The sequence below is a fragment of the Loxodonta africana genome, chromosome 11, assembly GCF_030014295.1.
Source record: "Loxodonta africana isolate mLoxAfr1 chromosome 11, mLoxAfr1.hap2, whole genome shotgun sequence".
Classification (NCBI taxonomy): domain Eukaryota; kingdom Metazoa; phylum Chordata; class Mammalia; order Proboscidea; family Elephantidae; genus Loxodonta; species Loxodonta africana.
In genome coordinates this window covers 85,573,783-85,598,050 of record NC_087352.1, presented here as the reverse complement: position 1 = coordinate 85,598,050, position 24,268 = coordinate 85,573,783, and the positions used below count along the sequence as shown (strand labels likewise).

General features: G+C 39.8%; 1 protein-coding gene across 3 annotated transcripts in view; it reads left to right on the top strand.

Annotated features, from left to right (window-relative positions):
- TTC39C (tetratricopeptide repeat domain 39C) overlaps window positions 1-24,206 on the top strand; it is a 101,749-nt gene extending 77,543 nt beyond the window's left edge. Inside the window, exons 7-14 of one of the 3 annotated variants that reach the window (XM_003406358.4) lie at window positions 1,616-1,709; window positions 4,747-4,854; window positions 10,092-10,201; window positions 11,711-11,834; window positions 15,931-16,028; window positions 17,179-17,283; window positions 19,202-19,240; window positions 19,963-24,206. In XM_003406358.4, the coding sequence (XP_003406406.2) occupies window positions 1,616-1,709; window positions 4,747-4,854; window positions 10,092-10,201; window positions 11,711-11,834; window positions 15,931-16,028; window positions 17,179-17,283; window positions 19,202-19,240; window positions 19,963-20,052 (768 nt within the window). In that variant the 3' untranslated portion in view covers window positions 20,053-24,206. Of the gene's footprint in view, window positions 1-1,615; window positions 1,710-4,746; window positions 4,855-10,091; window positions 10,202-11,710; window positions 11,835-13,690; window positions 15,901-15,930; window positions 16,029-17,178; window positions 17,284-19,201; window positions 19,241-19,962 lie in introns of those variants that run through there. The other 2 variants (XM_064294642.1, XM_064294641.1) reach the window with 2 other exon arrangements.
- The last annotated feature ends 62 nt before the right edge of the window (window positions 24,207-24,268 follow it).

Here is a 24,268-nt window from a genome sequence, read left to right as displayed (position 1 = left end):
TCCAGCCTTGGCCTTGGTTAATGAGTCATTTGGCTTACAACGCCCCTGAGTCACAGGCTGTTTCTGAGATGGCCTTGCTGACTCAAGAGTACATTTGTGTCCCAGAGCTTCCTGCAGAGACCGTGTGGGGCTAAAGGAGCTGAGGAAGGGCTGGAGCTGCTCTGTAGCTTCTCTCCCATGACCTTTTGGCTGTGGAGGGAAGAGGCAGTTAGGAGCCCTGGGGAGGGAGTGACTGAGGAGCAGAAGAGGGAGAAACACAGGGAAGTGCAGAGAGGAGGGATGGAAGGAAAGCCTAAGCCCCAAGTGTAAGGGCAGGGAGAGCAGCTCAGGCCCTAGCTGGGCAGCCACAAAGGAATGCTTCTAGACAGGCCACACGGTGAGGAGGCTCTCTCTAGTCTTTGGGGTACTTCAGGTCGATATTTATCATTGGTACATGATATTTAACACCTATCAGTGCCTCGTTGTTGTTAGTTGCGGTGGAGTTGACACAACTCGTAGCGACCCCATTACAACAGAACAAAATGTTATCTGGTCTTGTGCCGTCTTCACAATTGTTGGTCTGTTGGGTTCTTCGTTGCTGCCACCGTGTATTTTGAGTGCCATCTAACCCAGGGGGCTCATCTTCCAGCACTGTATCAGATAATATTCTGTTGTGATTCATACGGTTTTCATTGGCTGATTATCTGATGTAGATTGACAGGCCTTTTTTCCTAGTCTTAGTCTGGAAGCTCTGCTGAAATCTGTCTACCATGGGTGACCTTTCTGGTATTTGAAATACTGGCGGCCTAGCTTCCAGCATGACAGCAACATGCAAACAACCACAGTATGACAAACTGACGGACAGGTGGTGGATCAGTGCCTTAGCTAGGATTGAATCTAATCGTTTTTATCCTGGTGATGCTTTTTAGATTCTCTTATCAAGTACTTGTGGTACCAGGTTGGCAGACTTTGAAAGAGATTTTTAATGAAAGAAAAAGCAAAATGCATTTAATCAGGAATAAGTAGAGCAGGCATTTGAGAGTCTTTTGGGTTCTAGACAGCATTAGATGAAAGCAAAAGTGAAAAATGGAATCTGGATCCTCAGAGAATTTCTGAATTGTTGGAAGGGGAGATTTGATGATCAGAAGTGACTGGAGAACAGTATTCTGAGGTAGAGAACCAAACTGTAAATTGCATGGTGTAGAGAGTGAGTGGGTCACGTCAGGAGACCAGTGAGGACAGGGCTAACTGGGAATGGCTTCCTTCATTCACTTAGCACTGACTGAGAACCTTTCTCTGCCATGTGGTTTGCCAGGTTAGGTATACAAAGGAGGAGGAAATGTAGTCCCTGCCCTTTTAGAATTTATTTGCTAACAGGGTGCTAGATTAGCAAGCAGTTACAGTACAAGTTCTATTGTGGAAGTACGAAGAGAGGGTGGTAGGAGAAGGTGGATCTGAGCTTTTCCCCCAATCTTCCAACCCCTCCCCACATGGAACCAATTCAGAAGGGAGGCTTTTGTCAGGAGTTATGTTTTTCTGTTTAAAATAACAAGGAAAAAGACAGTGTTGAATTATCATGATTGTAAGATTAATGACAGACCTTAGCCAGTAACTCTCTTTTTTTTTTTTTCCTTAGTGTCAAATCAACAGTGCCTTGACTTCTTTCCACACGGCTTTGGAACTGGCAGTAGATCAGAGAGAAATTCAACATGTGTGTCTATATGAAATTGGTAAATATAAATGTCTGTCAAGCTTCTTGTTCTGAAACAGTATCAGTGTTTGCTTGTGCAGTTGCTCACTATTAATGCTGTTCAATTTGTATCTTTGTGAAATGCTTGCTGCCTTACACAATAATGACTTTGTTATTGTAGCGTCTGTAATGACACTTACCATTCTGATTCTACTTTAAAATATTTTGTTGTTTATATAAGTTTGATTTTAGGATAATAGGTAATGGGAAATGGGTAGACTAATAACCATTTATAAATACCTTATTGGACTGCACATTCACCTGCCATAGGAGAGAGTTAGGGAGGTGCATTCCAATGCCAGCACTTCCACCAATGGGCCCGAGACCTTGGACAAGTTTCTGAAGCCCCCTGAGCCACATTGTTGCCCCTGGAGTTAAGCTGCCTCACCCCATGGCAGTTGTGAGGTTTGGATGAAATAACATTGTATGAAGAGTCTGGTGGGGGCCTAGAGAACAGAAGTTGCCCCCAAAATGTTAGCCTCTTTCTTCTGCTTCTCTCCTACTGGAGATGAATTTATAAGCAGCCTTTGAAGTATTTATTTATCTAAGACATACCCCCTGCTCCAAAGTTTTTGCTGAGTCTTTTACTGACTTCTGTAAATTCTCAAATCTTTTGCATTAGGTAATTCCATAATCCTTTTAGGTAACGTGGAGCCCAGGTGGCACAGTGATTAAAGAGTTTGGCTGCCAGCCAAAAGGTTGGCGGTTTGAATCTACCAGCTGCTCCTTGGAAACCCTATGGGGCATTTCTGCTCTGTCCTACAGGGTTGCTGTTAGTCGGAATCAACGCCAATGGGTTTAGTTTTTTTTTTTTTTAGGCAACAGTTGCTCCATTATGCTGAGAACTTTGAACTTGAAACAAAAACAAAAAAAAAAAAAGTTTTTTTTTTTTTAAATAAGGGGTTCATGTTTTAGAGTTAAAGCTAATACTATGAGGTCACATCATAAGAAACACATATAGCACGTAAAAAAGAAATGAACGAGGAGAAGAAAGGAGTGGAGCAAGGAGAAATGATGATAGTGATGGAAATCCAAAGGGCAACTGGAATCCAAAAAGCTCTTTGCAGAGGGACAGCGGGGGAGAAACGGAGAGTGCTCAGGGAGGCCGTTGGCATCTGTTAGGTCAGGATCCGAGGACGCCTGCCGCTTGCTTCCCTGCCGGGGACATAAGTGTGTTCCTGAATTATGTTTCAAACCTCCGTGATGACTTAGGGAGAAGAGATAAAGTATAATCCAAGGGAAAATGTATTTGTAATTTAAACTCTGCTGGTGTTCTGTTTAATGGCTGTAATGTAGAATGAAATGTGTTTCAAAGAACTTGAATAAAAAACCTAGCTTCGGTGGCATTTTTTTGTACACTACTTCAAAGTCTATGACAATACAGAATGTTAGAGCCCAGAGAAGCTTAGAAACCATCTAACCCAACCTGGGTATTAGGAAGGTTAAATCAGACAAGAAATAGTAAAATCAGAATTCAAACTTCCTATTAAAATTCCATGCTGCCATCCTCCTTTAGTTTGCATTTAAATCAAATCTTACATCTGTTAGAGGGTTATCTACATCCTGATGTCTACTGTAGAGTGGAAATAATTAGCCCAAATTTTTAGCCGAAAACATGCCAGTTTCATATCATGTCCCATAGAATTAGACACTGAATTTTCTGGACATGTGGATTTTCCCCCCATAGTTTAAATGGCACATCAAAGATCACACAAATGTTTAATGACACGTCTGATGTCAGTATTTTCTTTGTATGGAGACAGTAATGTATACAGGAAAGACCTGTGGCCTCCTTTCTGCTTTCTTTCCTCTTAGCTTGAGGCCTTGAGCAGGTCACAGAGCCCCTTGATGCCTTAGGTCTTCTCATTGGTGAAATAAGGATCCCATCACCCACCTTTGCAAGGTTGTAGTAAGGGCTACCCATTGTTTTTGAGTCAATTCTGACCCCTTATAGGACAGAGTAGAATGGCCCCATAGGGTTTCCCAGGCTGTAATCTTTATGGAAGCCGACTGCCACATCTTTCTCCTATGGAGCGGCTAGTGGATTCGAACTGCCAACCTTTCCATTAGCAGCCGAGCGCTTAACCCCTGCACCACCAGGGCTCCTGTAGTAAGTAAAACTCGTTGCTGTCAAGTCAATTCCAACTCATGAAGTACTAGCATAGTGCTTAACACACAGTTGGGGCTTAGTAGGTGGTAGCTACTGCTCTTAATAGGAGCCCTGTGGCTCAGTGGTTAAGTGCTCAGCTGCTAACTGAAAGGTCAGCGGTTAGAACCCACCAGTCGCTTCATGGTAGAAAGATGTGGCAGTCTGCTTCCGTAAAGATTACAGCCTTGCAAACCCTATGGGGCAGTCCTACCCTGTCTTGTAGGGTTGCTCTGAGTCGCAGTTGACTCTGTGGCAATGGGTATACTGCTGTTAACAATGAAATTGTTAATTAAAATTCCTTTCGTGTCAGTTGCTGCTATTCTTTACAGCAGTAAAAAACCGCGTTTGGGTCCAGGGAAGATGGGGTCCTTTCTCAGCTCCACTCCCAATTTGCAGAGGGCAGAATGGGAAAATACTAATTTCTGACCGGCTTGTTCTCTGCCTCTCATAAAGATTCGTGAGTTAGTGAAAATAAGACATTTTGAGTAAGTCACTATGTATATAACCTAGTGGCATTGCTTCCACTTCTTTTTCTGAGCCTGTATCTACTCTTAGAGAAATACTACATGTACTTAGCCTAATCTCTCAGTTGTATGAGGCAAATCGGAGTGTTTTCTTAGAAACTTTTCAGTTACTCTTCTTCTAGACTGCTTAATCAGTTGTGAAATAAGAAGTACCTGTCTTATTCAAAACTTCACATTGAAAGTCTGAAGTTTTGAGTAAGACAAACACTCCAATTTCTTAAGTGTTCAGGTAGTTTACATAGAATACTCGCAGAGAAAGATAGTAGTATCAGAGATGTGTAGCTTCCATACAGGATCGAAAGCTTAGACTTGATGGTAATGTGCTAAAAGTCTGTCTTTCTCAGGTTGGTGCAGCATGATCGAGCTGAACTTCAAGGATGCATTTGATTCCTTTGAGAGGCTAAAAAACGAGTCCAGGTGGTCCCAGTGCTATTATGCCTATTTAACAGCAGGTAAGTCAGCCGTTGTCTGCACTGCCCTTATTTCTATGTTACGAGCCAGGTCACTTGCCCTTGGTAGAGAGGAGGATGGTGGCACAGTTTTCCCCAGTGTATGAATGTTTCATGCTGCTAGGTCCATAGCAGCTGAGTATAGCGTTTACTTGCCAAGCTGAACTCCAAGAAACTCAGCTCTGTACACCGTGCCCCTTGGCCCACCTTCCTTCCTCACTCTGCCCCACTGCTACCCCCTGGGCCCGGTTTGGCCATGTGCTACTGAGAAGGAAATGCTCGTTATGAGGTTCTCCCGTTTTTGTCCTCAACAACCTCAGCCTGCCCTTACCTACTTTTTTTAGTTCCTATAATTTTTTAAAAATTTATTGGAATTTGAAGAAATTTTAAGAATTTGACATATCTTTTTAATTGTATTAATATTTTTATTTAGATGGTTAGTGCCCTGGTTACAAAGATGCACTTAGGTTTTGAGCAGTCTGCTCCCACCTCGTTTTACCTAGTAACCGGTTGCCTTCGAGTCCGTTCTGACTCATACAGCCCCATGTGTGTCAGAGTAGAATTGTACTCTGTAGGGTTTCAATGGCAGATTTTTGGGAAGTAGATCGTTAGGGCTTTCTTCTGAGCACTGTTACATTTACAGTGTGATTTTGCAGAACATGAGGTATTTTAGTACTGCATTATCACTATAGCAATTATTTGTAAAATTAGTTGCTTTTTTGCTCTTGTATGAGGAGCCCTGGTGGGATAGTGGTTAAAGCCCTCGGCTGCTAACCAGCAGGTCAGTGATTTGAACCCACAAGCCACTCCGTGGGAAAAAGATGTTTCAGTTTGCTTCAGCAAAGATTACATACAGCCTTGGAAACTCTTGGGGCAGTTCTACTCTGTCCTATAGGGGCGCTATGATCTATGGCAGTTGGTTTTTTTTTTTTTAATGAGGAGATAGTGAAAGACGTGCTGCCACCTGGTGGACAAGAAGGTTGTTTGTGCTACAGTGGTTTAGAATTGTTGAGATGTACAACTGAAGAAACCCAAGGGGTTGTATATTTTCTGCCTTTTAAGCAAGTTTTATATAAACCTTTTCAGACATGTGAGGTAATGCATCTAACAGTGACCTTGCCTTACGCAGCCATATAAACATTTCTTCTCCTTATGATTCAAGGCTAATCCAAACATTATTTTAAGTACTTCCTTATCTTTTTCCTTACCATTGGCATAAATGGTATGCCAGCCACTTTTTATGCCTCTGGACCTCAGAGGTAAGGTGTTATTCCAGTTCTAATGCATTTAGTATCAAGGTGGGTCCCTTTTGGAATGTATTAAGCATAGTAGACCAGAGCTGGAGTGTCATTGTTGTGTAGGTTAAACATTCTATTAGGTGATGCTTCCTGGATGTGTTAGTTTTGTAAACTTTTGCCTTTTTTTCCTTTATTTCTCTGAGATAAGGCTTGCAAGCATGATTAGAGCTTTCCTGTGAAGTAGCTAGGGAGCCCTGGTGGGTTTGTTTTGGTTTTTCTGGGTCACTTTTGGAAAACCAGAGGTTCTCCATATAACCTAATGGAAAGGTGTCCACAATAAACTGCTTCTCTAGCTGTCATTGGTATATTGTCATACCACAGATTGGTGGCACAACAGTGCCGCTTGCCTCATTGGTGGCAAGCATCACCAGGTTATAGTTCTCAGAATCCGTATTACCAACCAAAAATTTAAACACACACAATTAACAAGTATACATTCCAATACTGAAAACACATGCCATCAAAAAAACAGAAAAAAATTAAGGAGAAAATATATAATAACAAGACTATTTCCCTCTGAATGTTTAGATTTGATGAAACATCGTCTTCTCTTTTCACTTCATCCCTTTCACTGATCTAAGTCAGATAGAACTGACTGACAGTGGCCAATATGTATATATCCCGACATCCTAAATTCCTGTAACTTTCCATCAGCCCATTAGCAATCAGTGAGAAGCCCCCTTGCACCCATACTCTTCACTGGAATCCCAGGGTTGTTAGTTGCCATTGAGTTGACTCTGACTCTTGGTGACCCTGTGAACAACAGAAGGACATGGTGCTCAGACCTGTGCCATCTTCGTGATCGCTGGTGTGCTTGAATCCATTGTGGTGGCCCCTGTGTATTTTGAGTGCATTCCAGCCTGGGGGCTGCATCTTCCAGCACTATACCGGGCAGTAGTCTGTTGTGATCCATAGGAGTTTCTTTGGCTAATTTTCAGAAGTAGATTGCCAGGCCTTTTTTTCTTGTCTGTGTTAGTCTGGAAGCTCCACCGAAACCTGCCTACTATGGGTGACCCTGCAGGTACTTGAAATACCAGCGGCATAGCTTTTGGCATCACAGCAACACGCAAACCACCACAGTATGACAAACTGACAGAAGGGTGATAGCGATCCCAGTAGGACATCCGTTTTCTTATGGCTCTGTATTTGGTGTTTGGACAGGATTATTTTCAATATACTGGTTAGTCTGCTATTACTCACACTTTAAGGGTTGTTTTTATAGAATTTGCAGACATCTCAGAGGAAGGAAGAAGCTGTTTATTGCACCCAACACGTTGAAGAGGGGGTGAACCAGGATTGCATGGCCCAGAAAAGAAAGTCCTGCACAACAGCCTAGTCAGAGTGTAATTGGATCACATGATCTTATTTAGTCTTTGTTGAGTGTAGAACATAAAAAAAAAGAAAAAAAAAAAAGCACAGTTTGGCTGTGTAGAAGAGCATTTATTCTTCAACTATTTGGAAATCCCATGTGCCTGTAGACTGTCCCATAGGGATTCCAGGGCTGTGATCTTTATGGAAGCAGACTGCCACATCTTACTCCTGTGGAGTGGCTGGTGGGTTCAAACCACCAGCCTTTCGGTTTGCAGCCGAGTGCTTTAACCACTGAGCCACCAGAGCTCCTATACTAGTTGTAGGAGATGATAATCATGAAAGACTTTAATTTCTGCCTCCGCAAGGAGATTTTGTCAAGATGATAAGATATGTGTGAATAGTTGTAATACAGAGATCACAAGTGGAAGGGAAGGATTACTTCTGCCAAGCTGTCAGAGAAAGCATCTTGCAGGAGATGCCACTTGGGTTGGCAGTGACAGGTGGGTACACAGGGACAGGCAGAGCCAGAGAGGGTAGGTACCGGAGCCTTAGCAACTTTTCTGTAAGCGTGTAATTATGTCAAAATGAAAAGCTTAGCATATCACACATACACCACACAACACACACCCATTGCTGCCGCATCGATTCTGACTCAAAGCGACCCTGTAGGACAGAGTAGAACTGCCCCATAGGGTTTCCAAGGAACAGCTGGTGGATTTAAACTGCCAGCCTTTTGGTTAGCAACCGAGCTCTCAACCACTGTGCCACCAGGCTCCATATCACACATGGAGTGGTTTTTTAATGGAAGAGCCAAGTGTCTGAAGTTCTGGTTAACCCTCAGATTTTCGGATTTTTCAGAAATTCTGGTACTTTTAAGCATCAGCATCTTTTCAGACTCCTTCTGACTTTACTGTGAGAGGAACAGGTGGTTTTGTTCTTTAGGGCCTGGGGTGTTGGTGTTGTAGACCTTTAAGGGTGACTCAGATATGGATACTGTTGCTATTTATGACAGTTTTTTTTTTTTTTTTTAAACCTGTAACTCTATAAGAAGGTTCTCAGTTATCTGAGGAAGACTTCAAGCTAGGGGCAGCAGAAATATTTTTCCCTACTGGTTCACTGCAACCTTAGGCAAGTTGCTCAACTTCCCTGGGCCTTTGCATTCTCTGATCTATAAAATGATGAGGTTGGTTATACAGAACAATCACTGAGCTTCCTTCTGGTTTTGAAATGTTATAGCTGAAACTGATGGGGTAATCGGAATTAGTGCAGACCCCCACATCTGGACCAGAGTTGCCCCTTCATTTGAGCACTCACCCTAGTCCCTCTTACTCCCTAGTAGGACTCCCCTGGCTTTCCTCTCCTCTCCTCACATCTCAGCGCTACGAGACTTGCTTCTCCTGCTGCTAGCAGCCTGCCTCTGACATGCCATGGCCCTGGAACGCGCTTGACCAAGCCCACAAATGCCGAGTATAGGGCTTCCCTAGGTGGAGGGGTGCTCGAATAAAGAAGGAGGAACTAGCAAATGAACACATATCACAACCGGGGAGTGAAAAACATGTGGCTAATGTATAACGAGCAATTTATAAAAATGGACTCAGTGCCACAGAAGTTGAGAGGAGGATGACAAAGAGTATCCAGTAAAGTGTCATTAAGGAGGTAGGACAGAAGCTGGGGGTGAAGTTTGGAGAAGGCGGGGGAGCACAGGCCAGGTAATACGAGTATGATCGAGTGCTCGTGTTGTGGTTGTGGTGGAATGAGGGTGGTGTGCAGACTCTCAAAATTATGCCCATCCTTCAGTGGTCAGCTTGACATCTCCTGCCTCCTCACAGGCTTCTCTGATAACTCCAGAGAGAAATATGTGTGTGTGTGTGCGCGCATGTGTGTGTCTGTGATCTCTTTGGCTGAATTTTACATTTCATCCAATTGCAAGTTTGTGTGTTTCTTCCTCACAGACTTCCTAGAGGCTTATATATATATGGCAGGTGGTCAGTGGACACATGTAGAATTAATTCATGACTTTCAGGTGCATTGATAGCCTCCTTCCACCACAAAGCTTTCCCGATCCGCTAATCTCCCTATTGTTCTTTCCTAGATTCCTTTTTATTCCACTTTCTGAGCATGTGGGCTTCGACTGGGTTGTACACTGTTCGTGACACTAGCTGGGGATTTTGTTACGTGCAAGCCTGTCTTCCCAACAAGAGGACAAGACCCCGACTCCTGTGTCCCCCAGAGCTCTGGGAGCACAGGCACCTGGGGAATAGTGGAGCTGATGGACTGACTACCAGGAGGATGGTGCAGTGCTTTGCCTAGCTGCCTTTTAAAAATATTATTTGCACTCATTGTGAATACCCTGGTAATGTTTCCCAATATCATCAGCATAGGTATCCCTTAAAACAAACAAAATTGTTGCCATTGAGTCATTTCCGACTCGTGACAGCCCAGTCTGTGCCAGGGTAGAACTGTGCTCGTAGGGTTGTCAATGGCTGTAATCTTATGGAAGTAGATACCAGGCCTTCCTTCCACAGCACAACTGAATGGATTCGAACTGCCAACCTTTCTGTTAGCAGCTGAGTGTAAACTGATTGTTTTTTCTCCATAACACATGAGAAATACAAATGTAATTTCTTACAGTATGTCAGGGAGCCACTGGTGATGTGGATGGGGCACAGATTGTCTTTAAAGAAGTTCAGAAATTCTTCAAAAGGAAAAACAATCAGATTGAACAGTTCTCAGTGAAAAAGGTATGTTGAAGCCTGTTGCTTTGGTGTGTTATTTTTGATGGGCATTTGTAACCAGCGCTACCTTGGATGGATTTTAGGAAATCATATTTAAGATTGGAGACTTAACTTGCCATGGAAAATGCAGTTCATTGCCAGGGAGAGAATTTACTCCCATAATCATACTTCTGCTCTGAATAGAAAGAGTTCGTTTTGCTGCAAATAATTAAGCAGATGCGTCTTCTTCTTCTCTCTTTTTTTTTTTTTTTTATTTAAATGAGGAGAGACATTACAGACTCTGCAGAGCTAATGAGCATATCTGGAGAGGGAAGGTTAAGGAGTTTCAGAAGAATGCAGACAGGCAGGGCCTAAGTGAGAGATGCAGACAGTCTGGTGCTCAGAAGAGTGAACGTGCCATGTTTTGACTTAATAAAAAACAAAAGCATGAATCCGATATACCAGCAGAGAACTGTAGAGACAATGTCCCTAATTTATTCTGTAGTTTTAAGAATAAAATTTAGCTGAATTACCTTGGGTTACGTGACATCTCACTTTATCCTTATTTTTCCATGATTTTCGTTTTATACATTTCTGTTCAATAAACATTTAATGAATTATTTTTGTGTATAAATTAGATTGTAACGTGGAATGCAACTGAGAGTATTGGGATTAATTGGAAAATTAAAAAGTCAATAAAACCGTATCTAAAAGGCATCTACTAGACTTACATTCTCCCAATAGACCACTGAGTTATTCGTCATTCAGCTTTTAGGAATTCCATAGATTTAAACTAAGATGAATCTAATTTTATCCCCAAGTTTCCAGAATACAGCCTGGATTTTAATAGTAGATTCAGTTGAGTAATGAATGAAAGGCATATATACCAATAGGTCAAAAAAAATTGGAGAGCAAAATCTTAAAATATATAGAGAAATTTTCGTTTTCAGCTTTGTAGGAGAGGGCTTGTTGTTAGTTGACATAGGGTCGGTTCTGACCCGTGGCGACCTCATGTGTAACAAGACACAGCGCTGCCCAGTCCTGCACCGTCTTCATGATCTTTGCTATGTTTGAGTCCATTGTTGCAGCTGTCTTATCAGTCCATCTCGTTGAGGTTTCCCTCGTCTTCGCTGGCCCTCCACTTTACCAAACATGATGTCCTCCTCCAGTGATTGGTTCCCCCTGATGACTCCTCCAAAGTAAGGGAGTCCAAGTCTCAGACAGTCTTGTATGATCTGGAAGATTTTCATTAGCTAATTTTTGGAGATCGCCAGGCCTTTCTTCCTAGTCTGTCTTAGTCTGGAAGCTCCCATCCGCTGTAGCTGACCCTGCTGGTATTTGAAATACTGGTGGCATAGCTTCCAGCATAACAGCAACATGCAAGTCACCACAATATGACAGACTGACAGCTGGGTGGTGCGTAGAAGAGGGCAGTTACATCGAATATGAACTTTGCATTTTTAAATGCACGAAAAGTGTGTTTTTATTTGAATTTGCCTTAGGAAAATGTAGCCTAATAATTCTAATTACTTGCAGGCGGAAAGATTTCGGAAGCAAACACCAACCAAAGTGCTCTGTGTGCTGGCATCTATTGAAGTGTTATACTTGTGGAAAGCCCTTCCAAACTGTTCCTTTCCCAACCTACAGAGGATGAGTCAAGGTAAGAAAATAAAATCAACTATGTACTTTGGCTTGTTTCCTGGTGCCGCTTCCTTCAGTTTCTCGTTAATGTTATCTGACTTAGGCTGTGGTTATGCCACAAATCTGTCATTCTTAGATACATGGTATAGTGACTAAGAAAATTCAATTTCTTAGGCGATAGAAGCAGAGCGCACTGGGTTACCCAGATGTGCCTGCGTTGTTAGGCGTATATGCTGATACACACTTACTATAATGTCATTAATTCTATAACCATGGAGGTTGCTGGAAGCATACATGTTTGCATGTGTATAATGACAGATCCTCCACCATTATCAAGACATAAAACATTGCCACCACCCCTCAAATTTCCCTTGTATCCCTTCCCAGCCAACACCCATTCCAAGTCAACTACTGTTCTGATTTTGATCCCCATAGCTTTGCCTGTCCTTGAGCTTCATACAAATGGAATCATATAGTATGTATTCCTTTGATTCTGACTTCATTTGCTCAGCTTAATGTCTGTAAGATTTATCCATGTTGTAGCCTGTATCAGTAATTTGTTCTTTTTACTTATGAGCAGTATTTCATCATATGGCTATTAAAAAAAAAAACAAAAAACTGCTGTCGTTTGAGTCATTTCAACTCACAGTGACCCCATGGGTTACAGAGCAGAACTGTTGCATAGGGTTTTCTTGGCCTTTCTTCTACAACACTGCTGGGTGTGTTCGAACTGCCAACCTTTAGGTTAGTAGCTGAGTGCAAACCGTTTGCGCCACCCGGGTTACTAACGCATGGCTATAGCTATATCACAGTTTGTTTATTCAATAAAAATGTCCTGTTGATGGACGTATGGTTTGTTTCTGGTGTTTAGCTATGATGAGGAGAGCTTACAAACGTAAGTGTATAACCTAAGTGTACAGGTATGGACATACGTGCACATTTCTCTTGGATGAATACCAGGAGTATAATTAAAAGCCTGTATTGTAGATTTATGTCTTTAAAATATCTAAGACCATAGGTTAGGGTAATATAACCTTGATAAAGTCATTTTTATTATAGTAGTAGAAAAAGTTCATAGGGAGAAGAAACGAAATCTTCAAATGTAATAGGGCTTTGTTGGTTACTAAAGAAACTTTTCTTTGAAAGGTTTAATGACAGACATTTGAATGACACTTTATAGCCTGGCAAATTATTTAATTTTCTCCAGACCGCAGCCCAGAGAGGAGGAAAGGCAAGCAATATTGCCATACCCATGTTTTAATGAGGAATTCGAGACTCAGAAAAGTTCAGAGACTTGCCCACATACCCTAGGAACAAGTGTTGATGCTGCTGGTCTAAGGACAACGCAACAAGTAGCAAGGTTTCAGCTTTCCCACACAAAGCTGCCCCTCCCTAGGGTGTGAGGATATTTAAATGATGCAGCTAGGACTCTGGTTACAAGATGAGACTGCTAGGTTGGACTAAAAGTGCATGTGTACAAAAAAGAATGGCTTTGTAGAAAGTAATTATCTTTGGAAAGCGTTTTTATCCACACATATGCAGCCCTTTATCAAAAGAGGAGCCCTCGTGGCGCAGTGGTTAAGACCTCTGGTTGCTAACCAAAAGGTCAGCAGTTTGAATCCACCAGCTGCTCCTTGGAAACCCTATGGGGCAGTTCTCCTCTGTCCTCTTGAGTCACTATAAGTCGGAATCGACTCAATGGCAGCTGGTTTGGTTTGATCAAGAAAGATTCACTATTAATATTTTGGCCTTATTCCAGAAATAGTTCCTATGCTACCATGGGACACTTGTCAGATTTCTCTACATCACACTTGTTTCTGACCAAATAGGCATTATCCATTGAATCAGCCACCTTTAACATCAACTTTCTTGCAGATGGCTTTTGTTTATTTCCTAAAAGAGGTCCACCTTCAAAGGCTAGAAGTTTGCCAGTGTTACTATTCCAGTGGTCAAAGGAATACAACTCCAAAGGGAGTTTTGTGCAGTGGCCCTGTAATTGGAGTTGGTATGTAACTGTCCCAAGGGGATTCCCTGAAAGGAAACAGATTCTTCTTGGATGCATAAGCTCTGTTGTGTTCATTAAAAAAGAATTTGTATAATTTTAAACTTATCTCTGGTTGTTGAAACCAGTATAGAATATCTACCAATGTTTAACTCAGAGGGACTAGAAGAGATTTGAAGTGTTATTTTAAGAAACACACGCCGGATCATATCTTTAGAAATAATTAAAATATAAATACAAGATAGACAGTAATTGACAGCCACACAAATGATTATTGCTTAAGTGAGATTTGACTAAATATTCCCCGAGCCCCTTTCTAGGTATCAGAATAAATAAACTAACAAAGATGTGGTTCTGGAGAGTGAGGCAGGCTCTAGAGTGAAGGGGAGATAATTGTTTAATATCTTTGTTAAATGTTAATCCAATCTGAGATCTATTCATTGGATTACATCACTCCCCGATGTTAAGCAGTAATGATCCAAGCTGACACAAGTATGTAGAGAACAGTGAGGTCTTTATGCAGAACTAAGTTCCAGAAACAGTTGACGTGGGTGATGTGGATCCTATGTGTTTATTAAACCCCTTGCATGAAGCCCACCTAGCTTTATGCACTCAGCTTATCAGAGTCCCCGTCTGAAACTCCCTTTATCAGCCGAGCTAGTTAGGTTCTTACATCTTTGTCTTGTGGTTTCATTCATAGCCCCTCCCCCCACCCAGCACTCATCCCTCTCCACTGTGTTCTTCCTCCCCATTTTTAAGATGTTCTCTGTATTCTCAGCACAGCACTTGGAGTTAGCCTATTAAAACCTGAGTCAGTCCACTTCTCAGAACCTTCTAATGGTCTCTCATTTCACTCACAGTAAAGGCTCAGGTCCATTCAGTGGCTTGCAATACCCTACAGCCTGAACCCCCCTGAACTCTGTTTCCTCTCCCTGCTCTTCCCTTTGTGTATCGGGCTCCAGCCTCTCTCCTCCTTACTGTTCTTGAACACACCAGGCCCAGCTGGCCTCAGTGCCTTTGTACTCGTGTTTTCTACCTAGAAGCAGTCTGCCTGCATACAGCCACGTGGCTCATTCACTCATTTCCTCCAGATCTTTACACAAATGTTACTCAAATATCACCTTTTCAGTGAAGCTCAAACTGTATCACCAACACAACCTCTCCCTGGCTGTATTTTTTACCTTAGCAGAGATACACTTATTTAACAAACATCTTTTACCTGCTTATCTTTTGCATTATCTGTCTCTCCCACAGAATGTAAGCACACTAAGGGCAAGAATCTTGCCTGTGTTGGTCACTGCTATATTCTAAGTGCCTAGAACTGCCCAGAGCACATAGTAGGTGCTCAATAAATATTGAATGAATAAATGAATGAACCCTCGAATGAACTGCTAACTTTTGACTTCTTTTTATGTAAGAGCATTCCACTGTGGCTTTTGGAGGGAAACATACACTCCTGTAGGATAGTGAGATTTGACCAAATCTCTTCACTCTTCTTCACACTTACTACTTCCTCTTCACCTTTCCTACCACACTCTTTCAGTTACTTGTTCTGTAACTTTGAGCAGTATAAATACATAGGCATGTATACACATACATAAACACACATGTATGTAATCATATCGAATCTCAAGTTCCTTCCTTACTACCTCATAGAAATAATTATATCACTACTCTTCTATTACTTTCACTATGTTTCCACTTTCTATCCTTTTTATTTCCTTGAAGAACTTCCATAGCATCCTCTGACACGTGTGTCGACTCTGCACAGTATATGTTAAGCTTCTTGACATGGAGGGTTCAGGTCTGATCCCTCTCAATGACCAGTGCAGTGCCTTATACCACATGTAAAGGTGCCCATTGCATGTTTGTTGAAATTAATGTGGTGCAATTTTGAGTCTCCTTGGCTCTATGAACTTTTCTCAGTATCCCTTTCTTTGACTAAGGATACTTACTAATGAATGAGAAAAGGGTACCTCCTCAGTTTCAGGAGTAGAAACATGAACTGCATAATCTAGTTGAACAATGAAAGATTTACTTGACTGCTGATGATATTGAAGGTATTAAGTGAATGTATTTGCTTCCTTCTGTTTTCACTCCTCTTCTCTTTAAGCTTGCCATGAAGTGGGTGATTCATCTGTTGTTGGATTAAAGTATTTGCTTCTTGGTGCCATACACAAATGCCTAGGAAACTCAGAGGATGCTGTTCAGGTAAACTGTTAGCATTGTTGTTGTGGCTAAAAAACATAAATCATGGACACCCACATATGCTCTTGTGAATAAGAAAAATGAAAAAGCCTAAACAAAACAAAACCTCCCACTGCAATATGAACTTTACCATTTTTGTCATTTCTGAGATACTGGAAGCTGATAATAGTTAATACTAGTTTTTAATGTAACTTTGGGTTCTTAGAATACTTCTTTACATATGGGTTTCTTTTCTGGCACTAGCTATTTATGAAAGATGACAGTTTTAATTGGAAAGAGGGGGAAATGAGAAGGCAGACAAGTTTGAAGGTTTGACTGAAGCCTCACAGTTAAAGAAATACAAAAATGATTAGGCATATCAGTGTGTGTTCACTTTTCCTCTGTCTTGATAAACAGCAGATAACTGAGGCAGGACGGGAGGTGAGAGCTACAAAGTTGAAGGCTTAGGATATTCTAGGATGTATTACATGAATAAGAACCATTAATTATTCTCAAATATAGTTGGAGACATTTTTCTAACTGGGTTTTCCTTTGTTTTGTTGGATTTTATATCCTAGTATTACTTTGACTGCTCTTTGGAAGACTGCATATACTATAATGGGAGACTTTTGGCATTTAAATCCTGGAACATTGATGCACTTGTATTATAATTTTAAATTAATCTCTCAGGATGGAGTAAGATAAAGTTATTACACAGCTCCAAATTGCTTATTTTAGACCACATGTTTAAGTACCAGCAAAGTACTTTACATGTCAAGAGATGGTTCTTGGCTTGTTTGTTCTCTGTTTTAAATATGAAAATGGTAGTGTTCAGATTTTGAGATGAAGAGTTCTCAGCAACAAAGTCAGTAGAGGCTAGTGTGTTGCCTGGAAAAATGAGTAGCCCAAAATGGGCTGGCTGATGGGTAACATATTCTGGAGGAAGCACACCAGACAAGCACGTAAGGAACTTCTAAGAACGGAGGGATGAGGGTACCAGAGGTATGGATGGAAAGTAACAGAAAGGAATGAAGATGAGAAAAGAAGAGAAAATCTGATATAGAATACAGAAGGATGAGTCTTTAGTTCTGCCTCCTGAAGATTATGCTGAGCCTTAATAAGCTAAGTAGGAAAATGAATTCATAGCAATAACATTTGTATTATATACTTTCAGTTCTTTCAGCGAGCTCTTAAAGATGAGTTGTGTCGTCAGAATAACTTGTATGTTCAGCCCTATGCTTGCTATGAACTTGGCTGTCTTCTATTAGACAAACCAGAGGTGAGCTCTTATATATTTTACAAATAATCTTCGCCATTAGAGATGTGCAAATGAGCATGGACAAAGCATCCTTAATTAAAAATAATTTGTTGAACATATTGTTCTTTGTTTTGTTTTCCTTGATTTCACTTTAGAAGAGTCCAAAAGCTACTAATCCTATTTTACTTTCTCTAAGGAGATAATTTCTTCTCCAGAATTAGAAATTGTAAAGTAACTTTTTAAATAATGATTTATTTGAGGGAAAATATTGCCTTTATTCATAATGATATTATATGATGTAGTGTGGTTTATTCAGAAGAACACAGAATTAGATTTTGAACCTAGTTGGCCATTTCGTTTAGTGTATGCCACTGATTAAGTTACTTAACCACATGCTTTTTTCCTAATGTGTAAAATATAATAATAATACTTTCCTTGCCAATTTAATAAAGGTTCTAGTGAGGTAAAGGAACCCTGTACCGCAGCGGTTAAGGACTCGGCTGCTAACTGAAAGGGTGGTGATTAGTACCACCAGCTGCTCCACAGGTAAAAGATGAGGCAGTCTGCATCTGTAAAGATTACAGCCTTGGCAACCCTATGGGGCAGTTCTGTTCCACAGCAATTTTTTTAATACATATGGTAAGGTAAATAAGGAAAATGTATGATTGCTTTTGAAATTTTAGGTTACCTCAAAGATTTTAAGTTGATGGTTACTATCAATTTGCAGGAAACCCTGGTGGCGTAGTGGTTAAGTGCTACAGCTGCTAACCAAGAGGTCGGCAGTTCCAATCCACCAGGCACTCCTTAGAATTCTATAGGGTAGTTCTACTCTGTCCTATAGGGTCGCTATGAGTCAGAATCGACTTGACAGCAGTGGGTTTGGGGCTTTTTTTGGTATCAATTTGATGGCAGCGTGTTTGGTTTTTTGGTTATTAAGATATATATTTGGAGCCCTGGTGGCAGTGGTTAAGATCTTGGCTGCTAAACAAAAAGGTTGGCAATTCAAATCCTCCAGCTGCTCCTTGGAAACCCTATGGGGCAGTTCTGCTCTGTCCTATACGGTTGATAGGAGTTGGGATTGACTCAACGTTTTGTTTTGTTTTGTTGGTTTTAAGATGTATATTTAAACTAGCACGATGATGTATTGTAGCTTTTTAGTACTTTGTTTGCTTGTTTTTTAAGCAGAATTTCAGTAGTGCCTGAATTTATTTGGTATTTTCTTTTAGAAGTTCAGTTACATGATGTTGGCTTTGTAAAATTTAATTTTTCATTAAATTCAACTAAGCTTTCAAATATATGAACTTTGTAGAAATTAAGCAAAATCAACAGAAATATGGCTGTAGCCTAATCCTTAAACATTTAGCCTATCTTGCCAAAGATAGGCTGTTAGAAAGCCTTTTAATTGGAAAAGTCTAATTTTACCAAAACAGAAGACACAGTTTTTATGAATGTGGGTAGAAATTACTGTCACTATAGTCTTTATTTTAATGAAATTTTTACTTTTGATGCGGTCTTAACGTATATATACATACATGTATATGACAGATTTGGCCTGTCTATTTCTTGAAATATAAAGTTGATGGCCTCACTCATAATACCTTCAAAGGAAATATAATTTACTGATTTCAAATAAAACCTTTTATCATTAATTTTAAGTTGTTTAGTAAGATTTTAAACTAAGCAATTGTAAATCTTAGGTTGTTGCCTTTTCTAGAATAATAGTGTAAACTATGAAAAATTATTTATCATATGATGCCTTCATATAAACTAATAAACATCTTTATATTAAAGAGAAATGGAGTCATTATACTTGATTAGGCAGTTGACTCACCTCTGTCTGCCATGTTTGTTTTAATTAATGGTTTCTTCTGTTATAATATTTTCTACTTATATATATGTATGTATTAAGTGGTAATCTGCTTTTCTCTTACATTCATAGACTGTAGCAAGAGGCAGAACTCTACTTCTTCAAGCAAAGGTAAAAATACTGATCTGCCTCTTTCTGGTGTTCCTTCTTATCTTCTGTAGTGTATACCTAAGTCTGAGTACAAGAAATTTTGTAAAATGATTGTTCTGGTTGATAATATGTCTGGAAAGGAGACGAGGTAACCAATTGAATCAGTAATCACTTGATTTTTAAATGGAATTACCAAGGTCATAAGAAACTCCTATTCTTTAGTTCATGCTATTTTATAAACACTCCATTCTTAAGTGTTTGAGTGGGAAACTAACTTTCGGTTTTGTAGCTATGGTCTTGAATGCCTAACAGCAGCTTGGAGCCCTAGTGGTGCAGTGGTTGAGCTATGGCTGCTAACCAAAAAGTCAGTAGTTTGGGTCCACCAGCTGCCACTTGGAAAAACTCTATGGGGCAGTTCTGCTCTGTCCCAGAGGGTCGCTATGTGTTGGAATAGACTTGACGGCAGGGATATATCAGTACATTGAGCACATATAAAGACTACTGATTCAGGAATAAAATGAGGAAAATTTTCCAAAGAGAACAGTACTCTTACTCAGTTGACATTAAAAAAAATGAACACAAAGTTTGAGGTTTGAGAAATAAAATCAAGTAGATGTGAATTCTTTACTAAGCATGTAGGGGATTTTACTCTGGGAAGTGCAAAATTTTGTGTGGTTTATGCTGTAGTGCCCTATGAAAACTTTGCTAATAGATTCCATACATACTTGTCTTTGGTCTTGCAGGAGGATTTCTCTGGCTACGACTTTGAAAACAGATTGCATGTGCGCATCCACGCTGCTCTGGCCTCTCTAAGGGAATTGGTTCCTCAGTGACAAACCTGAAGTTTCTGCTCTGTCCCTCCCACCCAGGTTCAGCACTTTAAAATAAAAGCAGAGGACAAAGCTCTTGTGAAGATCAGCTTTTCTTCTGAAAACTACCTGTGCCAGAGACACGTTTTCCAGTTAGGCTGACATATTAAAAACCTTTTCTTTTAAACACATAGCTAAAAAAAGTAATAATATCAACAACAGTAATAAAACCTGGTGAGAGGGTTAAGTGACCTTGTTCACATATTTTACTTTTGTGATTTATTTTTAAAATAAAATCAAACTAAATATTCCACCTGTGATCTTGTAGGAAAACTTACCTTAAGCACACATCTGACTGGATAACATGAAGAGATACCTGTAAAATTATTAACAATATTAAGACCTAGCATTTATATTGTGGTTTGAGAAAAAAAAAAAGTGCTTTCTAGTGTTTACTTTATCCTCAGAATATTCCTGTGAGTAATATAATACAATATTCTTAGCCCTGTTTTACAGATAATGAAACTCAGGCACAGAAGCTAATCGACTTATCCAATTAATTATTTCTGGTATCAGTGGAGCAGTGAATAAGATACAGATTTCCTGACCACCGACTAGACATTCTTTTACTGTAAAAAATATATGTTAATAACCCAGGGTCCCATATTTTCCTTATTCAAAACCAAATGTTCTTCGGCTGAAGTTGTATCATCAAAAATATTGCTCTCCAGATTGTCCACAAAATGTTTCAAAGTAATGAACACTTTATTTTTCTCATTGAAAGCCAACCAGATTGAAGGAAATAGAAGATAATTTTACAACTAAAAGTATAACTTTTTGCTAATCTTTTAGAAAGCCTATAGACTAGATATTTAATATGTATATTTTAGGAGTTTCCATTTATTTGTGATAATTTTTCTAATTTCTAACTTTTGGAAATCTTTTACCCAGTTACGTGAAGGGGATATTCTTGAATGAATATAGATTTTTTTTTTTTGCCTCAAAGTGTTTGATGGTGAATGATTAGCTATATATGTTGCCAGTATTTAATAATTTTCCCCTTAGCTCAGGTTATTACTTATTATAAAAGGAATTCAAAGTTATTTTTTTATTCCCTCATTGCTCATTTTTATTGTCCCTTATCTCCACGCCCAGTACTGCACACCTGTGGTTTTGAAGAATCTAAATACCTCAGTCACTTAGAAGAATTTTTGCCACAATTGTATGACTAACTAGGCTCAAACCTAAGGTTAAATTTTTTTTTTCTAATTTCTATTGAGCTAAAAGGTATTGCTTTAAACTGTCATATCCTTTTGACTGAAGCACAGCCTCATGTGATGTTAATATTTCAATTTTTTTTTTCCAAAATAAAGCATGGGAAGAGCACCCAGAATGTTGGCCGACTTAATCTGACTTAATAAGGTTTTGAGGGAATAATCATAATTTCTTTGAAAGAAGGTATTATTCCTCATTTCTCATTGATTTCGGCTAAACTGTGTTCATGTTTCCTCATCTCTGTTACTGATGACTTTTTAATGGACTTTTTCCAAAGTATTTATGCACACTGACTTGCTTCCTGATATGAATTCTGTGTGACTTCTAGATACTAGCAAGTGAGAAACCTTGGTGTCCCATGTTCAGTGAATGAGTGGATCCAGAAGCCAAGCAGGTGTGCTCTGAAAAGAAAAATTGGTGTCTAAAGATACTGGATGTCACCTAGGCTGGAGGGAAGACATTATGAATCTTTAAAATATGTATATTTTTGTTGTCTTATATATATACAATGAGACCTGTGAGAATTGGAACTCGACGGGACTGCCTTGTTTTTCTAGGTTTTGGAAGTTTTCTGCCTTTGACGGGGTGTACACTTACCACTTTTCTGTTGCTCTGTATTGGTGGAAAATGTTTGTTTTCCTTCTCTGACAGGTTTTCACTTTACACTGGTCCCAGCTTTCACAGGTTTTACTGTGTATGTGGCAGATGTCTTAGTTATGATTGTAGAATATTCTAAATTATGAAGTTCTTGATTTAGAGTTCAGACTTACTTGAATTTTCAGTTCAAATATTATTAGGACTATTATTCAGTATTCAAAGATTACATAAAACCCTGTCCTGTACCATTAAATTTTTTTTTCTTCATTACCTGCTTAAAAATTGCTTTTCTTCATAGAGATTTCAGGATTTTAAACAAGTCTGTGTTCAGCTCACTTAACTGGATAGACAACTTGGCAACACCCTCCATTAGATTTCGTTTAATAGACAAAGCTTGGGCCTTTTATAAAAGGTCTCTCTTGGGCTTGGTGCATATTGCTGCTGTGGTACATCTCGGTTAACATGGGTGTAGGGCATGGGAGTGGGTAGACGGTGATTCTAAAGGTGACAAGAAAACCAAGACTCGTGAAGTTCTTGCTCAGAGCGAGTGTGAGGACACCATACCATTGGGTTGACTGAAATCCGAGTAAATTTTTTAGTTGAATAATTTTATAACAGTTATCTGGCCTGTATGCCATGACTTATCCAACCTGTGAACTGATTGATCTGCGTGGTAGCTTGGCTGGCTGTTTACTCCTTGCTGATGAAGAAAATAATATTTAAGTGGAACTGTGTGTATATGTGTGCCTTTTTTTTTTTTTTCCTATTAATATCACTCCTTCCCCTTTCCTATTTTGGAGGCTCTCAAATAGATCTTCTGATTTATAAGTATGAAATATACTTTTGTATTAGTTTATGCCTGTGATGAGAGAAATCACTATTTTATGTACTCCTAACACATTTTTATAATTGACACTTGGAAGCATGGTTTAACAGTAATCATGTAATATGCATTTTGCTGGTTAATATATTTAAGATTTTGCCTTTACTGGGTTAGGTTTTTTTGTTTGTTTTGACTCATGAAAACTAAGTCTTCTGTCAAGTAAAGACTCCTAACTTTCCGATGTCATAGGAAATAAGAATATTGTCACATATTGTATAAGTCAATTACTGATAGAACTTGCACTTTTGTATTTCTGCCAACTAAAAGGACAGTGTGTAACTGATTTTTTTTAAATACACAGAGACATACGCACACGTAGAGGCATACGCGCACACACGTATTTCCTTCGCTGTGTAAACTTTTCTAGTTGATTGCTTCGTTAAGCAAATAGTGGTGGCGAGTATTCAGATACAGCTTCACACCTAAGAAGATTTACATTCATGCAGTCAGTATGTACTGTTTGGTATTTCTTATATTGCTTTGAATCATATTGGTAGTATATTTTGTATTCACAATGTATAAAAATTGCTAAACCCCCACCATCCCAAGAAGATATATAGAGTAGAGGAAAAAGACTAAGAAGCTAGGAAGGGAATGCAAAAGAGAGAAGGACAGGGGGAGCAAGAGAATAGAAAGTTGGTCCCCTTCTACAGTGCAGGGTCAAAAATCACCAAGCACACGATGTAACTAACTGGCTTTCTTGAAAAACTAACAAGGGGCTGAGCTTTATCGCCTAGTTGATTTGGGTATGAAATAGAAACAACAAACACATTATAACCCAGCTGACATTTGAGTTACACTTAATTTCTCCTTCCACAGGTCAGTGGTTCTCAAATTTTAGTGTGGTACCAAATAGCGCTACTCTCAGAGATTCTGATTCAGAGGTTCCAGGTAGGGTCCAGGAAGGCATTTTTAATAGGCTCCTGGGGTGATTCTAATGTAAATGGCTTGGATTAGAGAAACTGTCCTATGCGATCATGTTTTGGTAAGTATTTTGTAAATCTGGGAGAGGTCAAACACAACCATGAATTATATAGCAAGCTTAAGATCAGATTTTGTATCCGGGAGCCACTGAAGAAATAATTCTGACCTATTGGCTTCCTGAAGTATAAGATGCCTGAGCTGAGTTTTAGAGGTTAAGAATGATGCATTCATGTGAAAAGGATGGCTGGAGGGGGCTCCCAGACCTTGGACTTGACGATCACAAGTGCAGAGGTGAGAAACAGCGTGTGTGTTCAGGGCTAAGTCTCTGGAGAGTTAAGTGGGAACCAAATGGCAAGAGATGAGATAGGGGAGTATGCAAAGGCCACATGAAGAACCTTGGACTTTTGTAGGGTAAGGATTTGATGATAGGGATTGGGGGTGGGAACAGTGGAGAACAAGGCAGATTGGCATTTTAATTAAATCACTAGTGACTGAAGAGGAGATGAATACAAGGACAGGAAGATTGTAAAACTACTTTAAATCAATAGGAATTCAAGAAAC